Genomic DNA, 15187 nt, shown 5'->3' on the forward strand with positions numbered 1-15187 from the left:
TGAGGCAGGTGCCTGTCCTGGTCTGTGTCATCAGCTCCTGGGGGTCTCCACCGCTCTCCTTCACGGACCCTGCACAGCTGCCAATGCTGGCTCTGGTTTAGCACCAGTGTTTGCAGAGCATCAGAGCCTCTGAGGCTCAGAAATGTTCGTTTTCCCTTCTAAGTGCAGCTGTCCCTCAGCATCGGAGCAGGAACGGGGCCGCGGGGCCCTGCTCCTGAACTGCCCGGGGAAAGCTGCTCCGCACCAAATGAATCATTTCCAGGGCGGGGAGGAGGAGGGAGGAGCAGCCAGGGAATGACTGCAGGGCACAGCCCAGGGCTGATGCCACTGCCCAGGGAGCCCTGGCCGCCTGCCCTGGACAGTGTTCAGCAGGACCAGATGTTCCTCTCCCCAGCACAGTAGGCACTGGCCAAGCGCTGATGGTGTCTATGGGCGCTGGCAGGACCCGCTCCGGGACCTTACTCTGCAGCTGGGGCAGGGGTAAGGGGAGAGCTGCAGAGGGAGCAGAGACAGATGCAAATCGTACAAGGTCTCCACCTCCCTTGGCCAGTGTTTGCTGTGATGGACACCAAGCCCCAGCTCTTCTAACGCTCCTGGCACTGCTCCCGTCACCTCCCTCCTCTGGGACGGCTCCTCAGCAGCACTCCTGAGCGCTAACACTGAGTGCTGACCCCGGTTTCTGCACGCAGCAGGGTGTGCAGGGAGCATGGTGGGACACGCAAGGTGCTGTGCAGGGCAGGACGGGCAAGGAGCTTGGGAACGACCACCCTGGCCGTATCCAGATGCCCTTCACCGTTCCACATCCTTGTGTGCGAGGGCAAAGGCAGTCCCGCACGGCTGCATGCGAGCAGTGTGTCTGGTGCATGGGGCTGACAACAAACCCCACGTTGTGGTCGCCCGGTCCGGTGGGGAAACGCCGCACCCCTCGGCCAGGCAGGGTCTGCCCGGGGCAGCCGCCCGCTCCCTGCCCTGAATGCCCCTTCTGTTGGCTGGGCTGGGTGAGGACTTGCCCCGCGCTGCCCCGGTCCCGCTGCTCCCATCAATACGGGCAGTGTCTGGATGCAGGCGCTGCGCAGTGGGGCCCTGATCCCGCCATCCAGGGAGCTCCCGGACAAAGGTGGCCCTTGGGCTCCCCGGAGACAGAGGCTCCTGCTCCCTGCCAGCCCGGCTGCGCATCTGCAAGGTGATGGAAGAGCCCTTGGACAGGGGTGAGCAGAGCCCAACCATGAGAGCGGCCCATGGGCAGCCCAGTGTCCTGTGCCGTGGGGTGCTGAAGGGAAGAGGTGCTGCAGGGTGCACCCCACTGTGCCGGGGGGCTGGGATGGTTTGGAGCTGGCAGTGTCAAGCCCGGGAACAGATTCCTGTTTCCACTGGTGAGTGAGTCAGCGGCGGCACCGCCAAGGCCCAGGGCTCCCTCCCTTCCCTCCGGCCACTGCCACCTCAGCCACGCAGCCCTTTCCTGCTGCCACTCGGGATCGGCAGCCTCAGCACCTATGGCCCTGCAGATGGGTGCTGCCTGCGTCCACCGCTCTGCCCCTTCCACCTTCCTCCTCCCCTGCAGCAGCTCCATGCTGGGAGCAGCGTCAGTGCTGAGCTGTGCCCTCTGTGCCTGCTCCATCCCAAAGAGGGGGACATGGAGGGACGCAGAAGCCCCTGCTCCCGCGGGTGGGTTCACGCCTCGGTTTCCCCACCACAAGTTTCTGGCAGGCTCTTGCAGCCGCAGGAAGGTGCGAGCAGAGCCGGCAGCGCCTGCTGCTCACCCGAGCAGCGCTGTTTGGGTTGGTCAGCACTCGCATCCTGAGCCCCCGCTGCACTTCCAGACACAGCTTCACTGCGGTTACAAGAGAAACAGCTCCCACTGCGAGAGCAGCCCTGGCCAAGGGGAAGCACTTGAGCGGGTTTGATACCGGGCACCCACACTCACCTTCCGAAGGGAGCCTTGTGCACTGTGTCCTCCCCTGTGGGTGCAATGATCTGGTGGGATACTCATCCCGATGAGGTGCTGCCCTGCAAGCATGGCTCAGGGATGCGCAGGGCAGGGATGCCCAAGCAGAGTGTGTGTGCAGAGCGGTGCCAGCTCCATCCTGCTGCGCTGCTGCTGTGACCGGGAGCCAGGACACATCCCTGGGGAGCAGCAGGGAGAGGCACATCGGGAAATGCCTCCCCTCCCTGTGCTGCCAGGGCTGCCGGCAGCAGGGACTGCACAGAGGGACGGGTCAGGGAGGGCAATAAAAATAGATCCCTGTGACGCTCGGTGCTGCTGCTCTGCCTTTGAAGCGTGTTTGCAATGTGGGCACAGCCCCAGCACTCGCTTCCACCTGCTCTGGACGCACATCACCTCCTTCCTGGGTCAGCAGCTCCCAGACGGAGATAAGAGTGGAGGGAAGAGCCGATTCCCATCAGATGCTCCGAGCACAGCCATTCCCAGCCCTGCAGCCCCCGAGCAGGCAGCTCTTGGCTCTTTGTGGCCGGGGAAGGGCTGCGTGGCCATGGGTGAGTTGTTGGAGTGTCTTGTGCCCCGGATGGGGTGGGCACAGGGCAGCCGGTGGTGGCTGGGCTGCACCACTGAGGCTCCAGCACTTGGATGGAACAAGGACTGAAGCTTTCAATGCACCCGAGCATGTGCCAACAGCCTGCAGTCAGGGACAGGCTCCATCCAGGCTGCCACCTGGAGCAGGGCTGGTGCCATGCTCTACCTGCTGTGTATCCTGCCCTCCCAATGGCCAATGGCTGGTCCCCTTACCTGGGGCTCACTTGCACAGCCCCGAGATGGCTCTGTGCTGTGCCAGCACCATGGCATGGTGCGGATGAGGCCAGCTCCATGGCGGGGCAGGCAGGACTTCCAGCAGGGCCAGGAATGAGGCAAACCCACCATAAACAAACCAGCCTCAGCCAGTAACTGAGAAGGAGATGGGAGGGGATCAGGGCTTCACTGCCCAGCCTCACCCAGCGGACAGTGGAGCCCAAATGGCCTCAGCCACCCTTCCCCAGGCGCCACGCTGCCATCATGGGGGCCTCGGGCACTGCAGCCCCCCAGCATCCCTGTCTCAAGCTTCATTTGCTGCGTGCTGCTGAGCTGAAAGATTCTAATCTTTTAATCACGTTATGAGCCGAGGTGGTGCTGGCCACGCACAGGAGGAATGTCTGGAAGTCAGCAGCGCCCGGCGCGGCGGGAGCCCATCCTGTCCATGTCCACACATCCCCACTGCTCGGGAGCCCCGTCCTCCCCTGCCTCCTCCTGCCTGGGACGAGGACCAGAACCTGGAGCTGGAGATCAGACGGGACGGGCGGGTCAGGCCATAGGCAGGGAATGTCGGAGCAGGTGCTCAGAGACTTTTCCATGGACCGGACCTGGGATGTGATTCCCTGATGTACAATAGCAGAGAAAGGGGATCAGGGTGACTTTAGATTGAGTAAAAGGTGGAGGGGGTCCAGGAAGCCCAAAGGACCCAACACAATAACCCCATTGGGAAACAAGAGCTCATTTGTTTTTGCTCACTCATGGTGCTTTACAGGTGGGGAGCCAAAGGTAAGCCCTGTTGTCAGGGGCTGCTCCTGCAGTGCCTACACCCCAGCTTTTGCAGCACTGGTTCTATTACAGCCTCTGCTGCTGCTGCTGCACAGCTCTGTGCTGCTGAGAACCCCCCGTGAGGCCGCGCACTGCTGCTGGCTTGATGCCCTGCATCACCCCACATCATCCTACATCACCCCCGCCACCCCCTCCCCAGCTGTGGTGGGATGGAGCTGCAGGTCCTGGGGCAAGGCCAGGCAGCCATGGGGGGGAGCAGGTATTTCATGAGGAGCCTGTCATGTGGCATAATTAAAGCTCCTTGTTACCGTGGTGTTAGTAGCAGCGAGGGCCGTGCTCTCAGTGGGGCGCCTTTGCAAGAGGCCCCGCAGCTGCAGTGAGGTGACACGAGGGTTTAATTACTCCCATCCCCGTGTTCTCTTCCCGAGGGGAGCAGAGGGGTGTCCTGCAGCACAGCCTGGTGCAGTGAGGCAACACAGAGCCACAGCAGCCCCTGCTGAAGAACAACAAAGGTCTGGAATTAGAGATGTGCTGCGAGTTTACTTTACTGCAAAACTATGTCAGAAATCCGTATTGTTTGGACAGGGATTTGCTGGGGATCGCTGGATAAAAGCTTGGCAGGGACCCAGCCTGGGGGGAAAAGTCAGCCAGCTCCTTTCTCCCGGTGAGGCCTTGGAGCCAAGCGAGGGATGCACAGCACCGTCAGAGCAGGGGCTTGGACATGGGCAGGGGCAAGGGACGGTCAGTACTTTAGTGAGCCAGAGCAGGACCTGAGTGCAGTGTGGGGCCAGGGAGGGGGATGCCAGACTGCCCCATGCCCCAGACCGGCTTTGGGTCTGTGCAGGAGACATTGCAGTCGTGCCAACATCCTGGGATGCCGGGTTCAGCTGCCTGGTTCAGCTCTGTGGCTGGAGCCTGGCCACAGCACCACAGGACACCGGTCATGGTGCAGGGCGGCTGCCCTGGCATGTATGAACAGAGCAGGATGGAGCTGGAGCATGGGGGCTGCTCTCATCACCCCCCCAGCAGCTCTGCACTCACCACATTGTGCAGCAGTCAGGGCAGCTGCTCCTGCCATGCCCACGCTCAGCTGCTCTCCTCTCCTCTCCCTTCACCACCCTCCTTGCAGCAGGGCTCAGCTCCCAGCTGCCGCTTGGACCTGGAAATCCCAAATCCCCTTTTCCCACAGGACCCATCGGGGCCTGTTCCCCAGGTCTGTGCCGGGGAATTGCCTGCCTCTGAGCTGCCCAGTCCAGGGTTTGTGGGCACAGCCATGGCACCCTGCTGGGTGCTGCCAGGGAAGATGTGGGGTGCCCTTCCCAGGCTCAGCGTGCGGAGCACTGCTTGGAGCCGCACCAACCAGATGTGCAATGAACAGCAGCCACATGCGCCAGCAATGCCTGGGCATGCCTGGGCCTGGGATGAGGATGGTGAGTGCCAGCTCTGCCTGGCTTGGGGAGAAACGACAGCACACACAGCCTGGTTTCACATCTGTTATGTTTTTAATACTGTTCACGTCTAAAATGACCAAAACCAAGCCAAGTGCTCCTGACCCCTCACCCTGCCTTAGGCAGAGAGCAGCCAAGCATGCCTCCTCCCTGCCTGGTACTGGGTGCAGGCAGGGTGCAAGCAGGGCACCCCGGCACTGCAGGCAGGCTGCTCTGTGCCCACTGCCAGGAGAGGGGACTCGGCACAGCTCTGGTGAATGCATTTAAATAATAAGCTAATGAGCAGCAAAAGCAAAGGCATCTTAATCATGTCTCCTAAAATAGCAATTGGCGGCTCCTCCTCCTGCCACGGCGGCGAGGGGGCCCTGCCCACCCCATGGCAGCTCAGTGCAGGCCAGGGCACGGTGCCCAGCAGCCCACACTGGGTTAGGTTAATGGCATTCACACCGCTGGCAGCCGGCGGTGAGGGCAAGGGTGCGGTCAACACGGGCTGCAGCAGGCTGGGTGCAGTGCAGGCGGGTGCGTGGTGCGGTGGCACGGGGTGGGTGCTGCCGTGTTGCCGGTGGCACAGACCTGGCTGCCTCCCGGTGCTGTGGGGACACAGGGCTGAGCTCCTCTCCTGTGTCCTCGGGAAGGCAATGAGGGGCAGCTGTGGGGCAGCCCCGTGGCCCCAGAGGCCACGTTGTCATAGGGGTGTCTGCTGGAGTGCGCGTATCTGCACCTCCTGCCCCGCAATGCAACGGGCACGGTGCAGGTGATGGGCACAGCGGATGGGAGGGTTTTGGGATGGAAGCTAGGCTCTTGCTGCACTCCTGTGCCCACCTTCTGCATACCCGGCCGGGTGCTCAGACCACGAAGTGGAGCCCATATGTCATCTGATGGCCGTTGTCCCAGGCGTAAAGCACCTTCTCCTTGGGGTTGTAGTCAACCTGCGTAGTGAAGGCATACTGGTTGAGGAAGGGCAGCCGGAGCTCTGCCTCCGTGTCCGTGTGTGTGTCAAAAGCATAGGAGATCTGCCCTTCCTTCTGGTTGTAGGTGTCCACAGCATAGAGGATGCCGCAGATGATGAAGCAGTTCCCATAGGCATTGCGCTTCAGCCCTGTCTTCCAGGTGGTCTCCCTGCGCACAGAGAGGTCCCCAGGGTCGAGTCGGCTCAGGACGATCACCTCCTGCTGCGAGTAGTCGTAGTCCACGGAGGGGTAGATGACCCAGAGCCCGCTCTCATCCACAGCGAAGTCAATGTCCGAGTGGCCCCTCCATTTCCAGGGCGTCGTGTCCTCGTACACCACATCATGGAGCTGCGCCCAGCCTGCCACGTACCGCTCCTTCAGGTCGTACTTGATGATGTTCTTGGTGAAGGCACGGTTGTAGTAAAAGGCCCCCCGGTACACTACGTGCCCAGTGCCTATCCAGTTATAGGGCAGCTTGTAGAGATTGCTCCAACGGCCTGCAAGTGGGCAGGACAAGTATTGAGACCCCTCACAGCACTGGAGTCCCACACATGATGGCCCAGTTGTGTCCCCCTCACTGCCCCATGGGTGCTCCCCAGTGCAGGTCCCCATCAGCTGCCCACCACCCCTGGTGCTACATTGTGCTGGGCACCCCCCCCAGGAGGAGCTTGGGTTCCTGTGCCCACTCAGCCACCAGCCCTCACCCTGCTTGAAGCTGTCAAGGCTCCTGAACTCCACCAGGCTGTTGCCATAGTAGTAGTTGGTGACGTAGATTCGGTCATCCTTGGCCGCTGGGTCCTTCATCCAGGCCCCCTCGTTGCGCCCATAGCTGTGGTGCTCTGTGGGGGGCTCCACCGACTCGATGGTGCCTTCACACTCCACCTCTTTCACTGGGTACCAAGGAGGAGGAGGAAGGCTTACCCCATGCCTCCTGCCTGGCCATGGCTGCCAGGACCTTGCGTGGGTTCCCCATCTCAGTCCCCTGCTCACTCACCTCTGTTTGGTGTTTCAGGGCCCCCACTGCTGTCAGCCCCCTGCCCGAGGACAGTGGCAGGGGCGCTGCGGGCAGTGGTGCGGGGTGCCAGGGCTGTGCTGGGTGCAGCTGTGGTGCTGGGCATGGTGGTCTCTGCCTGTGCAATGGCTTGGGCTGGGGTCCCCTCAGCTGGTGGGTCCTTCTCTTCCTGCCACTCCAACACAGCCATCCCCCTTGCAGGGCTCTCTATGGGGGACAAGCCAGTGCATCAGTGCATTGTGGGGCAGACCCTGGTCCTCTGCCTTGGTGGGGGCGTCTCCCCAACCCCCTGCTCCCTGGTGCTCACCTCGGCTGCTGGCCAGCCCCTCCGCTGCTCCTGCCTGCTTGGCCTTGTAGTAAGTGATGCCTCGGACCACGGTTTGCTGGTGTGGTGGTGGCTTGGGCTTGGGTGTAGGCTGTGACCCCCCCCTGGCCTTTGGGGTATCCTTTTTGGGCTTCTCAGGCTTCAGCTGTTTCTCCTTGGGTGCTCGGGGTGGCGCCCTGTCCCCCGGTGCCTTCCGGGTGTTGGGGAACCGTCCTGCCTCCTTCTCTCGTCCTCCTGCTGTATCCTGGGGACACAACCTGGTTAGACCCCCTTCCCTCCCGTTCCCTCCTGCCACCATGAAGGGCATTGGGCCCAGTGGCACTAGCCGTGGATACCGGCACCCTGATGCGCTTGCGGGAGCTTCCAGCAGCCACTGTAAGCCTGGGGAAGCTCAGACCTGCCTCGTGGCACAAGCCCAGTGGCACCAGCCATGCCTGTGAGGAGCCAGCACCCAAGGATACCTGTGCCTTGCTCTCAGGGATGGCAGCGGCATCCTTCTGCAGCAGCTGGTAGCCCAGGTTGGAGATCTCCTTCTTGATGCTGATCATGATGTCAGAGTAGTTCTCATAGCGTTTCATCTGGTCAGTGAGGTGTAGGACACTCTCCTTCATGAAGTCGTTCTCCCTGCTCAGGTTGGTCTTGATGGTCTGGAGGAAAAGAGAGGCTGGCACCCCACTCAGGGAGCCAATGGCACCTGCAGATGCTCCTGAGCAGCCAGACAGGGCACGTTGCAGGACAGTGCCTGCTGAGCTCACTCACCTCTTCCAGCGTGTTCATCTGAGCCACCACTTTGTTGATGTAGGAGTGCACCTTCATGAGGTCCATGCTGTAGAGCGTTCCCTCCAGCAGGTCCACCATGGACTGCAGCTGCAGAGGGACAGTAGGGCTGGGGCATGGGGCAGGCCTGTGGATGCCCACACGTCTCCATCCCTGCTCACAGGAACCACAATGCTCACCGCCCTGTGGGCCTGCTGGGGCAGGGACAGGGAGCATGGGGAGGGTGTCTCCAGCCCACAGCCTGCAGACCCACTGTGCCTGCAGATACCTTGAAGAGCTCCGGTGCCTGCTTCTTCAGCTTCTCCATCTTCCACTCGTTCTCACAGGGGTTGAGGGAGGAGGGGGGGGCGGTGCAGGAGCACTTGCAGTCAGCCCCCGAGCTCACCGTCTCCACCGTGTAGAAGTCCTCCACGCGCATGCTGCCGTTCCGGACGCGGCTGCACGCGTCCTTGCTGAGCGGCCGCAGGATGCACTTGCAGCGGCAGTCGGAGCCCTCTGAGGTCATCCGGACCTGGTCCGCCTCACCCAGCACCTGCAAGGGGAGGACATGCAGCAGTGGGATGGCTGCTGAGCCTGGGGTTCTGCCCAGGAGCCCTATAGGACCTTGTTGACCCCAGCAAGGCACCACAGCCTCCTCACTGCCCCAGGGCTCTTGGCTGTGCCCAAAGAGAACAGGGCATTGTCTTGCCCAGAGCACCCTGTCCCACCACTCTGCACTTGGGTAACAGTGACAAAACCCAGTCAGAAGCTTGTCCCCACGTCCACCAGAGTGTTTTGTGCCCCACATACACTGGCCCCATATCTGTAGCTGTTGCCCAGCGTCCAGCAGTACCCAAGCGAGCAGGGACAGTGTCAAGGAGACCCAGAAGCGCCTCTTTTCCCCCACACCCTCAGCCTCGAGCCCACACAGGCTCTGTTGTTCATGGTGACATGCAGCCACCTCTGGGTGAGCTCAGCCCCTCCAGACTCCCGCAATGGCCTGAGGCACACACTCAAGGACTCCCTTGTTTCCACACATGGCCCTGACTCATGCTACAGACCCCAGGGTGCTTTTTGGCTCATTTCTGCAGATAAGGAACCATTCTTCCCTCTCCCCCTTGTGCTTGAGAACAAGGCTGAAGCTCAGCCTCCCCACTGGGATGGGGAGCAACGTCCCACTTCACCCCCTTCCACAGCTGCGCACCTATGGGGCACATCTAGGCTGGCAGGGAGCTGCGCTGCATGCCTCATGTCTGGAGATGCGCCTGCTCTGAACACCCGGGAGGGTGGGAGAAAGGGGAGAGGCAGCGGGGTGACCCCAGAGGGAGAGGGCTCTGCCCGCAGGGACTCTGATTCACCCTGGGAAACAGAACGGTGGCAGAGCTGGGAAACGAGTTCAGCCCCATCCTCCCCTGGAGCACAGCGCAGCGTGGGAAAGGGCAGAGGCCCACGGGGCCAATGTCCTGCCTGCGGGCAGCACCCAGGCCATGCAGGCACCGTCCTTCCCACGCCCAACTGGGATGATGCGCTGGTGGCACCCGGCAGCGGTTCTCTCCAGGGAACCCTAGCTCTCCATAGGCTGGGCCAGGGGCTCCCCTTCCTAAAAGGGGCAGCAAAACCTCCTGCGTTTTGCATTTCAAAAAAGCCTCTCTCTTTCAAAGGGAAACGAAGGTCCTGCCGGCTGGGAGGAAAACACCAGGCGGCCAAGAGGGCTGTAAATTGAACAGGATCTAATCAAGCTCTCAGCAGGGAGCAGCAGCAGGGAGCGGGACTCTGTCCCCAACACCACCTCTCTAGGCTCTCTTCCCTGGGCCCCCTGACCTCCCCATGGCAATGCTGGTGCTTGTGCAAACAGGCCGGACAATTCACAGCCCGGACATGAGCTGCTGGCCCCTCCGTGCACACCCAGGCAGCTCCCTGGCCCCGGAGCTGGGCTGTTGCCCTTGCCACCAGCTCTGTCCTTCCATGTACATGACACTATGTGATCCCCATGGGAGCCCTGCACAAGGTCCTGTTGTGCCCCATGGGGCCTCCACTGTTGCCACCAACACCCCAAGCCAGTGAAGCTACCACAGCTTCACCCGGGCCATGCTGCGATCCCGCCTGCCGTCAGCACCTTCCGCAGGGAAGGGCTGCAGCTGCCTGTGCTGGAAGCTCATTCCCATGGGAGCAGAACGCGTTCCCTCCCACCACCCTTGGCAGCGCTTGGCGGGAGGCACGGCCGGCGCGGAGGCCCCGCGTGTCCCACTGAGGTGGGGCATGAGTGGGCTGGAGCCATGAGCAGCAAATGCACCCAAGCAGCCCTATCAGCGGCTGTTTACACTGCACAGGGCATGGGGGGCAGCAAACAGAGGCTCCCCCCTGGCACAAAGGGCGAACCCCTTCCCAGGGACTTCCCAGTTCAAGCCATTTCTCTCCCGAGTCCCAGCAATGCGCCTTCCTGCACAAGAGCAGGGGCAGCCTTCACATGAGGTAGTAACATTAAACCTCATTCTGCCTTTTAAACAGCTTCCTTAAACAGGAACCGTATGTTCCATTTATGCAGAAAAGCCTATAAACAAGGAAGTCTTCATAAAAAAGTCCCCCACGTGGTCCATTCCATGAGGGTCACCCCACCTCTGTGCATCGGCTGGGGGTCCTTCATCAGTGTGTGCCTGGCTGTGCCGCAACCCTGCGGGGAACAGCCTGCACCCCTGCCACTCACGGGACCCGACAGCGTGCGGGTGGGTCGGGACACGGGGGTGCAGGGCAGCCCCTGCTGAAGGCTGCATTGAATGCTCGTTGTGGGAATCTAAGAAACCTCCATGCGGGCTGCATGGTCTCCAGGTGGCTGTTTCCCTGAATCCCTCTGTTCCCTGCAGACCCCAGCCCCGGGTGCAGGCAGGTGGGTCTGACACTCCCCTGGAGCTGAATCCCAGCTCCGTGCTGGGGCTGCACACCCATGACTGGTGTTGGATAGCATCCCAGTGCTTTGCCGAGGGCTTCCTCACTCCAGTTTTATGAGCTGGGTAATTTTCCCAGCGCTGCCGTTTCTCAGACCTCTTGCAAGGGCGTCCGTGTGAGCACTGAGTTTGTGCCATTATTTGGAGAGAGAGACACCTTTGACAATGAACCTTGGCCAGTTTTTAAGCTGTCCTTTGCCTGCTGCCAGAGGACTTGTCTCGGAGGAAAACACGCTGTGTTGATAAGCACGCTGCTGCGCTGAGCGCCTCTTGCACAGCTGCTGCGAGGCATGTCCCCGTGACAGGAGGGAAACCATGTCACCCTCCTCTTCTTCCTCCTCCTCCCTGGCTTGGCACAACACGCTGAACACGCTTTGAGGCAGAGCCATGGCTGATGGCGGCCAGGCCCTGGGCACTGGCACTGCTTGAGTGTCCTGTGTCGGTCACAGTTACACGACCATGCGAATCGCTCATGTGGCACACGAATGCTCATCGACGGGATCTCATCCCTAATGTCAAGAACTCAAAAAAAAACCCTTCATGCACAGCAGGCAGCACGTGCACAGGGGGAGGGAAGGATGGAGGAGGTGACAATGCTGCGCGGGTCCTTAGGCTGCAAATCCCAGTGTCTTTCAGACCGCATCACCCTAAACCTCTCTGGGAACCCAGCACAGGGCTCTGCCGGACACCACTCCCAAAACAGCCGCTGCAAGCAACAGCTGTGTTCTCATCTTATTCCATTAAATGACTGAGAAAATCTTGGCTTTTGAATGCTTTGGTGATCCCAGCATCAGCGCCTTTCCTCCCTGTGTGCTGCTCCCACCCGCTTTGCTCAGCTGGTCCCCATGTCGCGGCTGCTGACCCCGCAGGATAACAGTCTTGGGGGCGCCTGGATCCGAGAGCCCCGGGCTCCCACCCGCTGCGTGTCCCCCTCCCGCGCTCCTCTAACCTCCACGGGGCAAGCCTCATCGGGGCACGGAAACGCTCATTACAGAGCCCATCACCGCAGCACCGGGGCTTGGGCACCTTCCAACCCACCAAACACTCTTGCAGCCTGAAACTTTCCCCGCGACGAAACCCCCGCAGCGCAGGGAGCGGCAGCACCAGAACCGCACCAGCCTTTCCCGAGGAGTATCCCCGCTCTGCATCGAGGACGGCACCGGGGGCTCTGCCCACTCCTCCGGCGGGGCCGCTGCCGATCAGAGCTCGGCGGGTCTGTTCCTGCAGGGAAGCCCCGTCCGAGCGGGGAGCTCTTGCCCTGCGACACGGTTCGCGGTCCCCGGTGCAGGTTGCGGTGCCGGTGCCAGCCCGGTGCCTGGTTCCCGCCACCCGCCCTGTCCGCGGGGTGCCAGCGTGCGAGGAGACCCCCGCCCGCTCGGCTTTGGGACCCCTCCGGAGCCCGCCCGGTCCCAGCGCCGATCCGTCGGTGCTTACCGTGGCGGCGCCGCGGGCCGCGGCCAGCGCTTGGAGCAGCAGCGCCGGGAGCAGCAGCACCCGCATGGCGAGAGCGGCACCGAGCGCCCGCTCGGCCCGTCCCGCCCCGCTCCGCCCCGCTTAGTCCCGGCCCGGCGGCGGCACCGGCCCCAGGAGCGGCGCCGCGACGGCGGGGGCGGTGCGGTCCCTCCCGGGCGGAGCTGTCCGGTGCCCGCCCCGGGGCGGTCCGGGCTTTCCCTGTATCGGGGCTGGCTGTTAGCCCAGATGGGGCTGTCCGGTACCTCGGGCTGCCCGCTGTCCACCTCCCGGACGGACAGATCCCCTCAGCTGTCGGGGCAGGTGCCCGTCCGGACCGTCCTCGGGACTGCCCGGTGCCCGTACCGCTCTGGGGCGGGGACCGAGAGCCCCCTAGCGCCCAGCCGCTCCCGGTGCACAGGCCCGGGCGAGCCAGAGCGGAGCCGGGGGCGGCCCCGACTCCGGGGTGGGCAGCGGCGCGGAGCCCACCGGGGCGGGGCGGGCGGTGCCGGGCGGTGCCGGCAGGGGGCGGTGCCGGGGGCGGTGCCTTCCCACGGGTACATCCGGGCGGCGCGCCCGGACTACGCTTCCCGTCGTGCCCCGCGGCAGGGCGGGGCGGCCCCGGCCCGGCCCGGCCCGAGCGCGGCGTCCGCAGCGGCGGCTCTGGCTGTCAGCAGCGCCCGGAGCGGCCATGGGGCAGCGCGGCCGCCGGGGCCCCTGAGACCCGCCGCGCCGCGGCCCCGGCGCCGCCATGGAGCTGGAGCCGCCCGCAGAGCTCCCGGAGCCCCGCTCCGTCGCTAAGGGACCGCCCCGCAACGGTGAGTGGAGCGCGGGGTCCGGCTCGGCCCGGCCACCCCTCAAGGTTGGGGATATGGAGGCGGTATCCGTGTGGCGCGGGTGACGCGCCGGGGCTCACTGCCGGCGGTGCCGGGAGCTTCGCTTGCCGCGTCTCGGCCACCCCACCGAGTGCGGCGGGGCTCGGGGGCTCTCGGCGGCCGCGGCTTTCCGCGGTCGTGGGGCACAACAAAGGGTTGCGGCCGGCGCGCTGCCCGCCCTGCCCACAGCCTGTCCCCGCTGTCAGGGCCGCCGCCGTCCCGCTCGGAGAGCGCCTGGGCTCTGCGGAGCGGGCGTGGACACGCGGGGCTGTCCCCGGTTTGCGGAGGGTCCTATCCCCAGGTAGAGCCGTTTCCCGCTGGTTCGCCTTCTGAGTGTGGGGTATTTCACCTAAACGTTCCGTGTAGCGGCTCCCGGTGGTCACCGCGCCGGTGCTGCCCCGGTTCGCAGCGCCCGAGCTGCCGGCTCCGTGCCGTTGCCGGCACCCCCAGAACAGGCGCGGGTGCCTCTGCCCGGGCCGCTTTGGGACACTTCACACTCCCAGCGTGCGGATACCGCATCTGCACTTGAATGTCCCTACCAGCCTTTGTGGTTTGCAATTGCATTTTACCATCTCAGGGTACCCTTTTCTACAAAGGATTTGCTCAGACAAAAGAAGCTCCTTATCAGGCAGCACCGCTGGCATTTGCTGGGTGCCGGCATTCCCAAAACGTACCCTTTTCTGTAATCACCAGTGCTGCCTGTCTCTGTAATTACCCTAAAATGTAGCTTTAAGTTGTGAGGCTGCTAGAAACGCTTTAATCCTGTCTTAACCAGATGTCCAATTGGATGAAAGATACTTTTAATCCTTAATACTTTTTGAACTTTTTGACTTAATTTGGGAAGTGTCTGTTGCTTTGGTGTCCTTAATAATGCAGCAATATTCATCCTTTGTCTGCACATACTGTTCTCCCCCATAGAAATATAGGGTTTTGTGGGAATATCTTTCAATTCATCAGGTTAGTTGTAAGAGTTACTTTCATGTCTTGTATGGCTATCTCAAATGATAGATGTTGTACCTGTGGCTTCGGCTAGTCTCCTGAATGGATGATGTAACAACCTTTTACTATTTTGCCTTCAAAAACGTGAAATACTGGCACGGTGTTGAGACACTGTGTGACCTTCAGTCCTTCTAAAGCCTCCAGCAGCCGAGGGAGGAGCTGAAAAGATTGGCTTCTTACTTTGCTGGCTTATAAAATATCTGCAAATGGGAATGGTAAATGAAGACTTGTAATGTTTCCTCTTTTTAGGGAGGATTCATAGCACCTCTGATACCTTGAGGTGTGACATCTTCACTCATTACAAAACCAGCTAAAACTGTATGACATACATGTTGCTGTGGAGGAGATCCTAATCCTACTTTTAGCTATATAAATATTCTTGGTGGCTGCGTTAAAATCATTAATGAACTTAAGCTCTGCACGTGGCTTCTGTGTTAACCCAGAGTAAACTGCTGCAAGTTTATTGGCATCTTCAGTGAAAGAGCCTCAGGATCACTTTGAAATGCAGTTACAGATTTCATTTTGGCAGTTACAGGCAATTGCAACCTCATTATTTAAGGGGGCATTTGGCGTTCTTAGAATATAAGATGATGGTTTTCCCTTACAAATTTCAGTACATCCCCTTTCATGTAGAAAATTTTTCCATTGAGCAGATCAATTGCAATGAGTAAAATGAATTCTGTTAAATCACTTCATTAAGGCATTAATTTTTCCTGCACTCTTAGCAATTATTTCTCAACAGGGGTGTATTTCAGATGAGTTTCCCCATAGCTTCAGTTGGTGTCTGTTTCCTCGGAATGAAACAGGGTGGCTTTTACACAGTTCTAATGATGTTATGTTTTAACTAAAATAGCGACAAAAAAGGTTATCTAGAATTAAGGTAACTTTAGGTACTTTGTGTA

General features: G+C 61.2%; 2 protein-coding genes across 5 annotated transcripts in view; one reads left to right on the forward strand and one right to left on the reverse strand.

Annotated features, from left to right (window-relative positions):
• Window positions 1–5629: 5629 nt before the first annotated feature.
• OLFML2A (olfactomedin like 2A) lies at window positions 5630–12499 on the reverse strand. The gene is made up of 8 exons (XM_057408975.1): window positions 12397–12499; window positions 8310–8573; window positions 8024–8131; window positions 7726–7911; window positions 7247–7508; window positions 6922–7146; window positions 6632–6817; window positions 5630–6424 (listed from the first exon to the last, which is right to left on the reverse strand). Exons 1-8 carry the CDS (start codon window positions 12460–12462, stop codon window positions 5823–5825), a joined length of 1899 nt encoding a protein of 632 aa, XP_057264958.1. The 5' UTR covers window positions 12463–12499; the 3' UTR covers window positions 5630–5822.
• Window positions 12500–13050: 551 nt separating this feature from the next.
• NR6A1 (nuclear receptor subfamily 6 group A member 1) overlaps window positions 13051–15187 on the forward strand; it is an 80765-nt gene continuing 78628 nt past the window's right edge. For 2 of the 4 annotated variants that reach the window (XM_057408979.1, XM_057408982.1), the window contains exon 1: window positions 13053–13229. In XM_057408979.1, coding sequence (XP_057264962.1) covers window positions 13163–13229 — 67 coding nt within the window. In that variant the 5' untranslated portion in view covers window positions 13053–13162. Of the gene's footprint in view, window positions 13230–15187 lie in introns of all 4 variants that reach the window. The other 2 variants (XM_057408980.1, XM_057408981.1) reach the window with 2 other exon arrangements.

Source organism: Pezoporus wallicus, unplaced genomic scaffold (assembly GCF_028554395.1).
Source record: "Pezoporus wallicus isolate ANWC-B61680 ecotype Strahan unplaced genomic scaffold, APGP_CSIRO_Pwel_v1 contig_8341, whole genome shotgun sequence".
NCBI lineage: Eukaryota > Metazoa > Chordata > Aves > Psittaciformes > Psittacidae > Pezoporus > Pezoporus wallicus.

Coding starts and splice junctions, on each gene's coding strand:
- OLFML2A (XM_057408975.1), bottom strand. CDS start 12,462: ATGCGGGTGCTGCTGCTCCCGGCGCTGCTGCTCCAAGCGCTGGCCGCG. Junction 8,132..8,309: donor AGGCACCGGAGCTCTTCAAG/GTATCTGCAGGC, acceptor GTCCCTCTGCAG/CTGCAGTCCATGGTGGACCT. Junction 7,912..8,023: donor AGATGAACACGCTGGAAGAG/GTGAGTGAGCTC, acceptor CTTTTCCTCCAG/ACCATCAAGACCAACCTGAG.